Raw genomic sequence first — 16,315 nt, forward strand, 5'->3', positions numbered from 1 at the left:
TCATCCGACATGTCCTGACCGTCTTCCGGTAAGGGATCACAGATCTCCCCTCTGTACACGTTCCACTTGGTCCAGATTTTGTTCCATTTCCCCGGACAGGCTCTGTTAGAGTACACCGCCCTTTCTGTCACCATAACCCTGTCCATGTTAAGGCACCATTGTGTCTTTGTTGGCACTTCTGCCGCTCCCCATCGCTGTGCGATATCACGTTTCGCTACTATCAAGCCCACCGTGACCCAGAGTTGACCATGTCTGGACAAATCAGTATTTTCCCATACATTTAAGAGGCACCTCCGTGGTCAGGTAACAGTGAAATCTCTAGTGTCTGTGATATTGTTCGCATTATTTGTCTCCAGAACTCCTGGATACGGGGGCAGTCCCATACAGTGTGAAAAAACGTGCCCTCCTCCCCGCACCCATGAAGGCAGTAAGGGTGTTGTGCTCTGTTAATGTGGTGTAACATAGTTCTAGTGTAATATACCCTATGTAAAACTTTCAGTTGAACAAGTCTCAATCGTGCGGAGATGCCTACTTCCTTAGGCGACGCCAACGCCTCATTCCATTCATGTTCGTCCATCTCACGGGTGTCACTCTCCCATTTCTCCTTCACTAGGGTCATTGGGTCTGGTAAGTTGTTAAGTAGTTTACGGTATGTAAGTGATGTCGCACGCTCAATCATAAACTCAGTGAGAACGCGGTCTTCAAGCGAGGATGATTCCGGCAACGCAGTGTCTGGGGGTATGGCAGCGAGCAACGCATGTTGTATCTGAATGTATCTGTATAATTCCCTCTCTCCCAGGTCATATAGCTCTCTCAGTTTGTCAAAAGGCACCACTCCTCCCCTTTCCCAGAGATCCCCCACTGTAGATATCCCTATAGTATCCCAGTGTGAGAAGCCTCTGCTGTTTCTCATGTTACCCGAGGCTCGAGAGTCCCACAGTGGTGTAAGTTTGGTTATCCTCCCCTTCCATCCTAATGCCCCTGTCGCCGTATGCCACAGCGTCGCGGTTAGTCTGGTGGGCCCCACCAGTTTACGCATTTTGCTCTGGTCATATAACGGAGCCATTAGACTATTTGTGCTTAGTTGTGCCCTATCTGCTTGAAATGCTGGTTCATTTTGCGGAGTGTGTATCCAGTGGTTTATGGGTTTCAGTTGTGCCGCCCAATAATACAATTTCAGATTAGGCAACGCGATTCCGCCATCGTACCAACCCCTGTGTAGTTTGGTTTGCCCAATGCATGCCAGGAGGTTCCCCCACAAAAGAGTTGATACCAATGCCGCTACTTTCTGAAAGAATCTCGGAGCCACCGGATACAGAGTATTTTCGAGTATATACAGAATTCGGGGCAAGGACATCATTTTATACAGTGCAGCCCTCCCTAGTAGTGTTAAAGGCAGCCCCGCCCAAAACTTAACATCCTGTTTAAGTCGCGCCATGGGAGGTCCCAGATTTTTATCCATAAACTCTGTTGGGTCCCTTGTAACATGGATACCTAAGTATTTAAAAGAAGATCCAGCTGCCCTTAGAGGGCAATCTGTACTCAGCGCTGGAATCGGACCCTTCAGGACATGCATCTCCGATTTGCTCCAGTTCAACGTGTACCCTGACACTGTACCATGGCTGTCACAGAGATGCAAGAGTGCCGGCACCCCATGTTCTGGGTCCGTTAGATATACCAGCATGTCGTCCGCATAGAGTGAAAGCCGGTCCTCCCAGCCCTCCGTCCAGCGTATTCCTGTCAGTAGCGGTGAGGTCCTTATTAAAGTGGCCAGTGGTTCCAATGAAATTGCAAATAGCAACGGCGAGAGGGGGCATCCCTGACGAGTGCCCCTCCCCAGAGGGAACGTTTGCGAAATATGACCATTTGCCACCACCTGCGCAACCGGGTCAGCGTATAGTAATTTAATCCATGCAATAAACTTGGGACGGAATCCCAGACGAGACAGAACTTCAAACAAGTAGTTCCACTCTACAAGGTCAAAGGCCATCTTGGCGTCCAGGGCTAATATTACTGCTTGAGTTGAGATCGAGTCCGCCTTAGCTAGCACCCCATCTAATCTGCGCAGATTTAGTGCCGTATTTCTATGAGGCATAAATCCAGATTGGTCCGGATGTATGAGGTTGGGCAGATGAGGCAGGATTCTGGTCGCCAATAGTTTGGCGAGGATTTTGACTTCTGCATTAAGTAGCGAGATGGGGCGGTATGAGGAGCATTCCTCTGGCGGCTTCCCCGGCTTGGGGATGGCTACTATAGTGGCTAGTCTCTGATCTGGTGGAAATATTCCCTTCTCTAAACACTCCTCGTACATTGCTAGTAGATGTTTACTCAGTCTCTCCGGCGTCGATTGATACCATTCTATAGGTATGCCATTCGGTCCAAGCACCTTGCCCGGGTTCAAAGCATTAATATCTAATTGGATCTCTTCTGTAGTTATTTCCGCATCTAATTCTGTTGCAACCTCTGAAGGAAGTGTCTGGACCTCAATCTGCTCTAACGCCGCTCTAGCCATTTCAGGTGTTACTTCTCGCTCAGGGGTATATACCCTTTCGAAGTGGGACACAAGCGTTTCGACGATTTGTTCTGGGGTTGTGTGCATCACTCCCTGACTATTCCTCACTTGTTGGACTCCTCTAGAACTGCCTCCCCTCTTATCAAGCCATGCCAGCATCTTACCCGCCTTGTCTCCTACTTCATAAATCCTATTCTATGTGTCAGCTATATGACCTTTAACCTGATTCCGTAAATGGTCCGTGTAGAGTTGCTGTTGGAGGTTAAGTGTGTGTGACGTGGCCGGAGTGAGGTGCATTTCATGCGCTGTTGATAATTCCTGAAAATTTAATTCCAATTTGGTTAGTTCCTGAGCTTGTTCCCTTTTGTAGCCTGTCATTGAGTTTATGGCGTGACCCCTTAACACTGTCTTATATGCCTCCCATACAACCTCTGAGGAGCGTACTGAGTCTACATTCTCAGTGAAATACTGTGTCGTCACCTGTTTGAGTGCCTTGCGAACTTGAGGGATCCTAAGGTATGTAGCATGTATGGGGTATATTTGTTTCCGTGACTTCTCCTGTGTGGATATCGTCAGTGTGATCGGGGAGTGGTCTGAGATTCCCCTAGGATGAATTTCTATGGTGTCCATGTGTTGGATTCCATTGCCTAAGGCCAGGAACTGGTCAATTCTTGACATGCTGCCGTGCACTGTGGAGTGGAAGGTGTATTGCTTAGCCTGGGGGTGGGTTTGCCTCCATATGTCGGTTAGACCCATAGCTGTCAAAAAACGCTGGAAGCGGGAGAGTCCCCCAGCGGGAGCCATCGTCGGGAACCTATCTAGTTGAGTATCCACGATGGCATTGAAGTCTCCCCCAAGAACAACATCTCCCTCGGGGAGAGTCAGTAAGAAGTCAGCCAGTTTCGGGAGCTGCCCCGAGTGGAGCGCTGGGGGAATGTATACTGAAACCAAATTAAGGAGCCTACCCTCCCACTGCCCTTGTAGGGCAGCGAAGCATCCCTGATCGTCAGTCTTAGTTTGCAGTGGAATGAACTTTGAGGATTTCTGAATGAGGATGCCAGTCCCCCTAGACCCTGAGGTAAATTCGGAATGAATTATCATTTTGTATCCTCTCCTATCCATTGCCTTGGTTGCCCCCCCGTTAAATGCGCCTCTTGTAGCAGTGCTATAGTGGGGTTTCTGCCTTTTCAGTGCGGTCAGCACCAGTCCCCGTTTTACCTTATCTCCCAACCCTCGCACATTCCATGTCAGTATTCGTAGGGACAAGCCCTGCGAAGTCGGGTCAACCCCCTCCCATAACCAGAGTACTTGCGTGTAGGGGAGAGAGCGTCTCCCCGAGCAGGCGGCATCCCTGCTCACATCTGGGGCTAACCAGGCCAGCGTCCAACTGCAACTGTAAAACCTTAGGTCTATTAACAAGAGACAGCGACCATTATTGTCCATTCTATTCCGGGTCATTCTTCTCCATCAGCCTCCGTGAGTTCCTGGGTCGTAGACCTTCCCGCTCCCCCTCTGCCTGATGTTTGCGACCATGTCCGGCTGTCATCTCGGCACCCGTGATTCGGTCTATGAGTTCTCCGCGGCTGGTCTGTAGTGTGCCAACCCTTAAGCCAGTCTCTGGCCACATCAGGGGAATCGAAGAACCAGACCTTTTTATCAGCCACTACTTGGAGCCGGGCTTGGAAGAGCATTGAGTAAGGCAGTTCTTTTTCTCTTAATGTTTTTTTTTACTTCAAGAAAAGTTCTCCTTCTCCGCGAGACCTCCGCCGTGTAGTCTGGGAAAAAGGACACTCTGGAATTCTGAATCTGGATGGTTGGAGCCACTCTAGCCGCCTGTAGAATGGTGTCCCGGTCCCTGAAGTTGAAGAGTCTCGCTAGTATCCGCCTCGGTGGGCCTCCAGTCTTCGTCTTCCCCCCTGGCACCCTGTGAGCCCTTTCCACAGAAAAGAAATGCGAAAGGCCTTTGGGCTGGAGCTGATTTTTGATCAAATCCTCCACATCGAGGTCCATCGCTCCAGTAGTTTCAGATTCCGGTACACCTAGGATGCGGACGTTGTTCCTCCGTGAGCGCCCTTCCTGATCGTCCAGCTTTTCTCTAAGTATTTTGTTGTCCGCTTGCAATTTATCCATTTCGATTTGCAGTTCCGATACATCCTCGACTAAGGACTTGGTTACTACTTCGACTTGTCTACTTCGACTTGTTTTACTCTCTCGTTCATCTTCTGGATGTCCGCACGTATCAGGGTGACTTCAGTTGCTGTCGCCCCCACTGTCTCCTGCACCTGCGCCAATGCTGCCAGAACAATGTCCAGTGTAGCTTTCTTTGACGCTTCGGCTTCCGCCATTTTCCCCGCGGGTTTGCGTTGTTCTTGAAGGGGAGTCTGTCTTTCATAGGCGAATTTGTCGAGTTTAGCCTGTGTGGAGCTGTGCCTGGGGCCTCTGTTCGCCATACTGTACAACCAGCGATTGTGCTATTCACCAATAGGGGCGTGCCACCTGGTCCGGGAAGGGAATCCACTTGTGACTCTTGGGTGATATCTGCATCGTAGTCGCGGCAATCACTTTGTAGTGCGTGGTATAGGTCCCCCCTCGTGTGCCCCGTTCTCTGGTCCGTCCGCTACTGGCGATGCAGGTTCTGGCAGGATCCTGTGCAAGCCTCTGGCAATCGGGGTGTCTCTTCCGCCCTCTTTCAACTGCCCCCAAACAGTGTCACAGCGTAGTAATCCTTCTGACTCTATGAGGATACACAGGTTAATGGCCGGTCTAACGAGAGCACACGGTGCCTGCCCCCGGTGCTACCAAGTGTGTCGGTGTGTTACAGGGCCAGAGCGTACCCCTTCAGCTCCATGTGGTAAATGCTCAAGCTGCCGTGTGCTGTCTCTGTTCCAGTCATAGGATGGGGGGGGGGCAGCCACTCGCGGTTCGTCGGCCCGGTATTCACCGAGTCCTGCTGAATCTAAAACCTATAAAAACGATCATTTAATTTAACTTTTGCAGGAAGGTGGTATATACTACCAAAATCAGGATTTAGAAATATTTGTAACCTGGGAATTTAGAATTGGCATCAATATGGACATCAAGTTTATGGACTGAGTAATTGTAAAGCGCTCTGATATCCTTCGGGATCAAGTTTGCGCTATATAAAACTTTATAAATAAATAAATATTATTCCCTGGAGGCCTGCAGGGTTCGCTGATCGCCCCTCACACCCCCCAATGTCTTACTCCCGGTCCCGGCACCTCCGGCGTACCTGCACAGGGTTCCCGCGCTTGCCTCTCGGAGTTACTGCCTTCGGGTCAAGTCCGCAGCTCAAGATAACGGTGCCGCCCCTTGCGCCGCGGTGTCTTCCTTGGTATCTTGCGCACGCTTCTCGTGGCAGCGCCCGCTATGTGAACCATCCACCAGTCCGCCTAAATATTGCGGAAGCTTCTCGGGTCTATTTCGGCGATTTGGTCGGAGGTCCGACACTTCCGGTTAATGACACCTGCCGATGCTCCACTTCCGCCCGGGTTCAGTCTGCCAACCACTCCGCTGCGTCGAGGAGGACAGTAGGCCCCTCCTCTCTCCTGTCCTTTAGGCCGATCGCCGGGCCGCCGCTGCCTCAAAACTGCTTTGTTTGGTGCTGCACAGTCACCAGACCCAGTCCGCCCCGACAGAATAATAAAGTTATCGGATATTGTCGACGGATTTATGTGGGATGCCGCCTCACTGTGGGAGCCTCCCTAAGCTGCGGCCGCCATCGTTGGCTGCTAGCCACACCCCCCCGGCACTAAACTCTTTGAAGGGTTTCACAGACATAGTTTTAGGAGACCTACATATACACCTGAATGATACAGATGACACCACAGTACAAGCACTAGAGACCTTCCTCGGATCGAAAGGCCTCCCTCAACATTGTAAAAAGTAAACCCACAACAAAGGTACTGCGGATTATCAACCCATCCAATCACTTCAATGACCCGTTACCACCTAATATTTTCAAATTAGTTAAGGATGAAATCACCCCCTTCTGGACATGGATAGTTAATTCTTCCTTGTCACAAGGTATGATCCCAGAATGCCTCAAAGAGGCACAGGTAATGCCTATATTGAAAAAACCCACAGCCGATAGTACAGATCTTAACAACTTCCGACCTATCTCTAGTATTCCTACCCTTGCCAAACTCCTGGAGAAATGCGTCCAATTCCACCTCCTGGACCAACATCTATCTGGCTTTCGTAGTGGACATATCAACGAATTGGCCCTCAATCACATGTTTGAAGATATATTAACAATGCTTGATCGAAATGAATCCTGCCTCCTTATCCTACTTGACCGCTCCTCCGCATTTGACACTGTTAATCATGACAACCTCCTATTCATTCTGGAACATAGGATGGGCCTCTCAGGTCAGGTGCTGCATTGGTTTGGGTCCTTCCTGCAACACAGAACCCAAAGAGTTAAAGCGAATCACTCATTCCCCCAGCCATCCCTGGTCATCATGGGGGTTCCCCAAGGATCCTCTTATCTCCCATACTCTTCAATCTGTTCCTGGAACATTTAGTTAACGCTCTAAATTCTTTGGACACTAGGTTCCACATGTAAGCAGACGATACCCAACTCTATTTCAAAATCTCCTCTCCGGAGGACATCACCTCACTCAATTCTACCCTCCTGACTACCCAAAACTGGTTGACTAAGAAACACCTCCTGCTAAACACCTCTAAAACAGAATTCTTCCTCATTTCTTCTCCGAAATATACTCCTAATATCGACCTATGGATGAACCAACTAAACACCTTCAACTGCTCCCCCCGCATCATCGATTCAGCGAAATCCCTAGGAATTACTCTGGACAAGCATCTGAATATGAAGTCTTACATCAGCAATGTGTGCAAGGGAACTAACCACCTTCTAAGAACACTCATGAATCTGAAACCTTTTCTACCACAAGCAGATTTCAAGCAAGTGGTCCAAGCGCTTGTCCTACCGAGACTTGACTACGGCAGTGCCACGCTATGTGGACTCCCCAAATACGCTTTGGCCCCCCTGAAGGCCTCTCTGAACGCAGTGGCCAGACTGATCATGGGCACCAAGCGTAATACACACATCTCTCAGGTTCTAAAATCACTAAATTGGCTACCTTATGAAGCTAGAATTCATCTGAAGATTGCCTGCCTTTCACACAAAGCCATCCACTTCAAAACCCCTACCTACCTCGCACAAAAACTAGTACTATCAAGGAGTGCTAATTCCCTCCTTCTGAAACCACGGACCTTCCGCAAAAAAAGAACCTGGCAACGAGCCTTCTCGGCATCTGCTCCTAAAATCTGGAACTCTCTTCCACCCGAAATTCGGAATATCGCTGCCAAGGCCACTTTCAAACTGGAAGCAAAGAAATTCCTCATGAAGAAGTTCTTACCTTAATAGGAGGGACATTATATATACCTTTCTTGTACTTTATTTTCCGCCCGAAAGGCGTCGTTCATTGTATAGTATGAGTCACCCTTGTATATGATTACTAGTAGTGTTTTTTTTCTTCCACAGCGCACATGCACCTAGGATTGTAAATGTTTATTAGCTGCTTACCACTTGATTCAATGCTTAGTATAAGCCCCATATAACTCATGTTTAGATTTTACTATTGTGCGACTATTATTCATGTTTGATTATTCACTTAATACCCTTATATCACCACGCTACATCATATAGCCCCCTTTGTCCTCTTTGGACTATAATTGATTTGTTATGCGTGAACTATTGATCTTATGTTTATTTTACTAACCATGTTTGACTCATGATCTGATTGTTACCTTCCCTACAACTGTAAAGCGCTCTGATAGCCTTCGGGATCTAATCCGCGCTATATAAAACTTTATAAATAAATAAATAAAGGTTCTAACTTTGATGATATAATCAACAACAATACCATATCTCCCCACTTCATCCTTCCCATCGACTGGTCTGACCATCACCTAATTCTTTTCGATCTAAGCATCAAATAAGCTACACTCCCCTCCCAAAATCACCTGCTGAAGTGCTGGACGAGATACACACCAAATTCAGCAATCAGAGTTAGAATACATAATCACCTTCCAAATTATCCCCTCACCAGAACTGGCCACCTGTGATGAACTCATCTCCCACTACAATATAAAAATGACATAACTTCTTGACTCCATCGCCCATCTTAAAACTAAAAAATTCAAGAAGTGCCCCCACCAGATTATCATACAACACAAACTTGAACAATGAAAGCCAACAACTCAGACTAACGGAAAGAAAATGGAGAAATTCACCCACTCTAGCCCATCTCTCTCTCCTCTAAACTGAATGCCTAAAATATAAAAAACACATCTACAGAGAAAAATCAGTTTTTTTTCTGAACCCAGCTGTTCCATTCCAAAAACTGTTCCAAAGACCTTTTCAAGAGCATCAAAAACCAAACCTCTTCCATCCATCAACATCCTATACATGCCTGCAACAAACACTGTGAAGATTTCACTAAATTCTTCACAGATAAAATAACAAACATTGAACTCTCATTGGACCCCCCTCTCCTATTCTCCTCTAAAGATGAGCCCACCTCCAATGTTACCCCTCACCAGCTGATGACGATCTCTACAATTCCACCCACTTTGAATACCAGAACACCACCAACAATCACCTTCATTCAAAAGTAATACTACCTGGTCCAAATTTGAAAATATCTCTGAAAAGGATGCCTGTGAAATACTACATGAAGCCGACCTATTTTACCGTCTACCCTCCTCTCTTGTCAAAAATCTCAGACGCATCATAATTCCAACCTGGATTAATATCTTCATCTCCTCCTATCCCGTGGCTCCGTGATGGCTTTTCATAAACTTGGCCCAATCACCCCCTTCATCAAGAAGCCTGATGCCGAACCTAATGGCCTCAATAATTACAGACATATTACCAACCTTCCTCTACTTACTAAAACCATTGAAAAATGTGCCCTCTCTCTATTAAACAACCACATTGATACATTTAACTTGCATGACACATTTCAATTCTGATTTAGGAAAGGCTGCAGTACAGAGACTGCAATCCTGAAAATCACTGATGACATATACAGATCTCTCGATGAGAGAGATGCCTGTCTCCTAATCCTCCAGGACCTCTCAGCAGCCTTTGGTGACATCAACCATAGCATTCTTGTTAACATGTCTCACAACTTGCTGGCATCAGTGGTACCGTACTACAAAGGTTCTCATCATACCTGAATGAAAGGTGTACCCTTATCAAACTAAGTCCACATACAACAGCAACTCTAGTGAACCAAGGAGTCCCTCAAGGCTCAATACTATCCCCTGCCTTCTTCCACCTCTATATGGAACCAATTGCACTGATCCTTAACAAGCTAGGATTGCCTACCGTCTTTATGCAGGCGACACCCAAAATCTATATCAAAATTGTGTCACCTAAAGCCAACCAACACCTCAACAACACACTCTCCTTCAACCACACCTGTTTCACCAACATCCACCTAAAGCAAACCCCCCCTGAAAAAAATGAACTCCTAATTCAGCCTAAAAGACATCCTACCCTATGCGCAACTGGCTCAACAGCTAAACTGTACTAAATTGTAAAATATCTATTTGCAACTATTTAAATCTCTTGGGATTACCCTTGAAAAAAGCCTGAACGTGAATGAACATTTCAACACCTCAGCAGAAAGTGCCTTTTTTATACATACAAATGCATATAAAAAATTCAACCAATGATTCCCCATGAAGGCGTGAAAAGCGTAATTCAATCCCTAGTCCTCTCCAAGATGGACTATGGCAATGCAATGATCACTGGCAGCCCAAAAATCCACCGTCTGCCTATAAATTCCACACTCTACGCAGAGGCTAGACTACTCTCTGGAGCGAGCTGATTCGACCACATCACTACCACCCTCAAGAAACTCAACTGACCAATTTAAGCGAGAAGTATATTCAAAACAGCTTGCATAACCCACAAAGACCTCTACTCTGGAAAAACAAACTATATCTCCAATCGACTCACAAAAGCGGGCTAAAAAGACCTCTACAAAGCTCAAACACTCTTCTCCTCATCCCTACCGAATTCAAGGCAACCAAATCTCTCATTCAATCCTTCTCTAGAAACGCACCTACAATTTTTAACTACCTTCCTAAGGAACTCGGAGACAACCAATCCTACCTTCACTTCAGGATAAACTTAAAATGATCTCTTCCCGACAAATATCTAAACTTGTCTACCTAAATTATTTTGTCCTACCTTGACCGACAAACATACTGCTCACTTTGACTTCTTTTCCCACCCCCTCTGTCTATTCCACCCCCACTATATTCTATATTATTCTATGCATCCCAGTTGTACCTTATCTCTTGTAAATGACCCATGTTCCCTCCTCACAATGCTCATCTCCCTCCTTCCTTATATTGTATTATTCTTTGCTTCCTACTTATGTTATGCCACCTGCAATCGATGTATGTGTAACCCTTGTAAAGCACTTTGTTGCCCTCGGTCAAGATGTGCTATATGAAACTAAAAAAATAAATAACACAGTGTATTTGTAAAGTGCATTTCATCAATGGGCATCTTGGTGCTGAATTACAGATCAGATTGTCATTGTTACCCAACTCATTGGTACCCATTTTATGGACGTCAGAGGATGAAAGGCTTAGTGGACTTGTGAGAATTTGTACCTGAGACCATGTGGCCACTACAGTGAATGCATTAGTCAACCAGACATCAGGCCATTAGTTATTATGACTGGTTAGGAATTTTGTAGGAGAATGTTTTGCTTCTTATTTCATTCCCTACCAATATTAGAACTACAGTAACTCACAACTCATCATATTCCAAATATCATCCTCATCAGTACTGGCCAAATGACTCTTGACAGTGGAGTTCACATAATGGGATTGAGTGGATGCTCTTTGATCCGAATAACTATCAACCTTATTGAATTACACTCTGGCTACTTCGTTGTAAAGTTTATGTGAGACTGCTGAGTGAATTGATTATATTTAGGTCTTGATTTCCACCACTTTGCTATTAATACTCTGACTAATTAAAGTCTTTACCAGTTGTAAGATCAGAATTCCACTCTTATTCCGTGCCTTCATGAAAAGTTACTTAAATCTTGACGCAGTAACTTTCCTTTAATTGAACATTTTGAGTCTGATCTACAGGAGGATTGTTGCACTTGCAAAGCCTGCACTAAGCAAAATTGGAAGATACATGAGTGCAAAATCCAAGTGTTTGAAAGTGAGACTGCAGTGACTTATAGTGTCTACATTGAGAATCCTAAATCACAAGGAAAAGATGGCAATAACTTGCAAGCCCCCTACTTTGTGACTCACAGGGAAATGTATTGATGGTGTGCAACTCCTTTGGTTATAAACCATTAAAGAATCAGTAGCACTTAAAGCAGTTAGTATTCATTTGTATGGTGGAAGCTGTCAGTGATGGTCAGTTTTCACTCTGTAAATGATAGCTGCGACCACAGCATATAATCACCCCTAGCTGTGCGCCACATTTTACTTGCAGCCTCCGCTTCTTTGCAAATGTGATTTGTTGTGCCTTCTAAACTTGCTGCCAAAATTCACAACCATTAGCAAAGATTTGTAGAAGAGCCCTGCCTCATTATTATTATTTGCAAAAAAAGAACCTGCCATTCTACCCTACTTTTTGTGCCTCAAGCTATTACGTTCGATCACGAGTTGCGAAGATCTTTTTCACAAAGTGTGCATCTTCCGTCTCTTTTTAGTTTTGCAGTATTGACCGCGACTATCATAAACACAGCCTCACTACTCATCTCAGTCCAAATATCTTCATGAGTGCACTCTGAAGTTGCTTTTTAAACAACGGATTTAATTTTTTGTTAGGATTTTTTCTGATGGTATGTTACTTAAGTTTTCCACTGGAGTTGGAAAAGGACACTTACCATTTATGGGATATGATATACATATTGTATCCTGTGCACATTTACTTCTTGATGATGTTATTATGGGGTTCTACAGCACATTTCAGTCTTTGATAGCTTATGAATATTCATCCTAAAAATCCAGAAGCCTCCTCCTATGTGCAGCCATTAGCATGGAAGGGGTCTGCAGCACAGGGTGTTCGGGAAAGACGTTAATTGTATTGGAATTGTATGTAAGCATGCTTTCCATCATCATTTATATATTTTATTTTTTCTTACAGGAAGAGGGATGGTATCTTACCATGCTCATAATGGTCCTGTAAAGTTCCTTGTCATGACAACGCCCGTAGGCAAGAAAACAAGACGGAAATCCAGCAACAATATGATGGCCCACCCAGTGTTGAAAGAAGATCAAAAAGATTCTCATGTCCAGCAAAATGAGGGACCACTGTCTGTGTCCACAGGCAATGATGATAGTGCAGTTTGGCTCAGTGGCTCTGTAGTTTCAATCCAAAAAAGTGACTTGTCCTCATCGAGTAGCTCTTTGACTTCATCCCACGTATCCAACCCACTGGAAAATGGCCCTGAGGATGGAACCATATATGAACTTTTGAATGATCCAGGTGTATCTCTCCAAAAAAGTAAACAGCGGTCCAAGAAAATGAGTGGAAGTTCTGTTATAGTAATCTCTGGAGGTCAAGGACACAAGAAAGTAAACAAGAAGTTAAAGCCCCAACGACAAGAGGAGCAGGTCTCCTCTGTGATGGTGTGGCAGATACCGCTGTTACATGTATAGCTATACAGTTGATGTCATACGGTGCCTTTTCAATCTGTCTTAGTGTCTGTAGAATGTGGTTGTCCTACTACAGTGCTAAATATCGATCATTCCTTAAGAAACAAGTTTAACTTTCAATTTAATTGTTTTAGCCTGATTTGCTGCAGGGTTCCAGAGTGATAAAAATAACTCACAACTATATAAATGTTAGTGTATTAATCTTTGGAATTACTTGCTTACATCTGTATCATTCCTTAGTTCAGTGATTGCCAAATTTTGAAAGGAAAGTCAGGGTTTACCTACTAATAAAGAGCAGGCATCTTACAATTAGTTCCCCTTTTCAGTGTACTATCGTAAAGGCAAAATGTCCTTGCAAAAGTAGCAATGAAAGTAATCCATTACTGAATAATATTATGGTCTGGAAGGTACTTGTTTTTAGGTAACTAAAAGGAAAGAGATACATCTGCAACTAAATAGAGAATACAATGAAGGTACTGTTCTTTTTTTCTCAGACATACTGAAGAAATTTTGTGTACTTGCACTATTTGCCTCGATAGACAGAAATATATTTGCCAAAAAAGTTTGGGGGTTGGCGATCAGATTGTTCATTTGTGGTTCTTGTTTGCAAGGTAGGTTTAATTTTCTCACACTCATCCAACTGTGAACAGCTGATAAAGACTGTTGCCTTTGAGCACAACCTCTTCCTCACCTAACATTTGTTATAATATAGTACTCTCTGTAACTGGTGGGAAGTTTACAGCGTCAATGTAACTTTCAAATTTGTTTTAGTGTTACGGCTTCCATAACAATGCTTTTTTCCTCTGCCCTTCAAAACTGAGGAGATTCAGAAAGAGAAAACTATACATATACACTGATTGGTAAAGAGGAGCCATATTAATCTATGGTGCAATGTAGTGTGCACACTCTCTTACAAATGTAAATATAAATATGATATAAATCTAAGTATATGTATATACACTCACAGATTTACCTATACCGTAAGTACACCAATGTGTCTGCCAAATGACTTTTTGTCACTGTTATGGTAGTGATAGGGATTTGTTTATAAGAATGAGAGGCAGGCCCTCAAGTAACGTTGCTATCCCTTCTCCAACCATTGACACCAAGTCACATAATTTGCTGCTTACTGGCAAATGTATGGTTTATCACTCGTATGACAATAATAGTAAATACATAACATTTTCTCAAACTTTACAGTTTCCAAAATATAAATTGTGATGTAAAGGATAAAAGGGGACTCCCAATTTAAACATTTAAAGCAAATCTGGCATATATAGAACAAACAACCTTACACATAAGACCCAGAACAGTACGTTTTGAAATTGTGTTTTGTTCCATTTGAAAATCCACATTGTACACTGTTTATGCCTGCTGCTAAGTGTTAGGAATATGTTTTCACTGTCCAGAGGTTCTGCATTATAATGTTTGGGGAGAAGTTGTTCCTAGTGGTTTACTTTTGTAGTCAATTAAATAAGACACTTGCACGTTTTTGTCATATGCAGCTTTATTATGTTCGTCAACTGAAAATCAGTGTAAAGTGAGGACCATTTAATCGTTCTGCTTAATATTTTTGGCTTTTAAGGATGTGCTTGTCTGCTGTTGGAACCAGACATGGACCGAACTTGGAGATGGTAGCTCTCTTTATTAAATGATTTCATTGTTATTGACAACATTCATAGGCCTCCTTGCCCCAAGCAATAAAAATATGTGAAGTCAGCTCAAAACCTGTTACTATATTAAGTTCTCCCATAAATCTCTGGCTGCTGGAAGTCTTCTCTTTTCTTGTGCCATTATACAAGTCTGGGTTGTTTTTCCACATAAAGAATTTAGGAATTGTGGGGGAATAGATGTACAGTTCTCCTCTGTGCGTTCCGTTCAACTTGTTATTTAAAGTCAACTAAGGTTACATCAGATTGGTACAGTCATTAATCGAAGAATGACTGAACTCATGCTAAATGCAATTTCCTATACACAAAGACAGACTCGCGAGCAAAGTTAAGGTACTGTGCATTTTACAATGCTTTATAATAAAGGAGTGATGTTCTATAGCTGGAAAATCTCCTAAAGGAGAAACACAGCAGTTATTTTGCACAGAATGATCATTGTTGCATATTTGTGTTTATTTTGTGATCAACACATTCCAGTCTAAACCTGGTAGCTCTATGTCAGTCAATGTCAGTCAAAGATAAGTTTATTTTGACCACTTGGCCTTTAAACTATAAAACATTTTATCACAGAATAAAAAATACAGTTATTAAAATTCATAGAAGCCTAAAAACCAATTTCATAATATGCTCATAACATATTTTGTAATAACACATTATAAATCACAGTGAAATACATAAAAGAATTGCAATATAAAAGGATTAAAAACATGCAATTCTATCAATTTGTCATCCCTTAGACCACACAATTTTAAATCATTGTTCCAACAGATATCTTTTGGCTGCTTGTAAAAATTTTGCCAAGGCGATTGCACTCTCTAAGGTCTGCATATCCGTAAGAAGCTCAATTGCTTGCAGCCTTGTTCTTATTCTATATTTTAAGAAGAGCAGTCTTAATATCAAGCACCATACTGATATCAATTTTGGACAATCCATTAAGAAATGAAGACTAGTACATTTTAAATTTGAGCCACACGTACAATTACCACAGTTGTCCATTAGCATGTTTTTCACTTTCTCATTTTTACGGGCGGGATTGATGCCTATTCTCACTTTTAATAATTCTAATCTCATCCTGTGGTCCGGGACAGTATCTAAGTATGGATATGAATTGATCATAAATTGCACAGACTTTTTTTGCTTCAGATACTCCATATCGATCTGTCTGGATTTTTCATTTCCCAGATTTTTTAAGGCACTCTTCCCTTCATCAATGCACAATAATTTTTGATCAATTTTTGCTTCCAGGGTTTCACAAATGGAGTACAGTTTATTTCTAGTAGCTATTGCCCACTTCAATTCACCTTGTTGGATCTCCCTCCGACACCAGCTCGACACTTTCTCCCCTTCTCCTGCTCCCGTCCTTTTCCAAAATCTGCACAGATTTACCTGTGCTTGTATATTCCATGCTGGCCAGTCCAGTTCTAGTCTAATGGCCTCT

At 43.7% G+C, this 16,315-nt stretch overlaps 1 protein-coding gene across 3 annotated transcripts in view; it reads left to right on the forward strand.

Moving 5' to 3' along the window:
- Positions 1–14,934, forward strand: part of ARHGEF10 (Rho guanine nucleotide exchange factor 10) — an 888,980-nt gene extending 874,046 nt beyond the window's left edge. For all 3 annotated transcript variants that reach the window (XM_086926411.1, XM_086926413.1, XM_086926412.1), the window contains one exon: positions 12,696–14,934. In XM_086926411.1, coding sequence (XP_086782537.1) covers positions 12,696–13,210 — 515 coding nt within the window. In that variant the 3' untranslated portion in view covers positions 13,211–14,934. The remainder of the gene's footprint in view (positions 1–12,695) is intronic.
- Positions 14,935–16,315: the final 1,381 nt, after the last annotated feature.

Source organism: Lissotriton vulgaris, chromosome 6 (genome assembly GCF_964263255.1).
Source record: "Lissotriton vulgaris chromosome 6, aLisVul1.2, whole genome shotgun sequence".
Lineage (NCBI taxonomy): Eukaryota > Metazoa > Chordata > Amphibia > Caudata > Salamandridae > Lissotriton > Lissotriton vulgaris.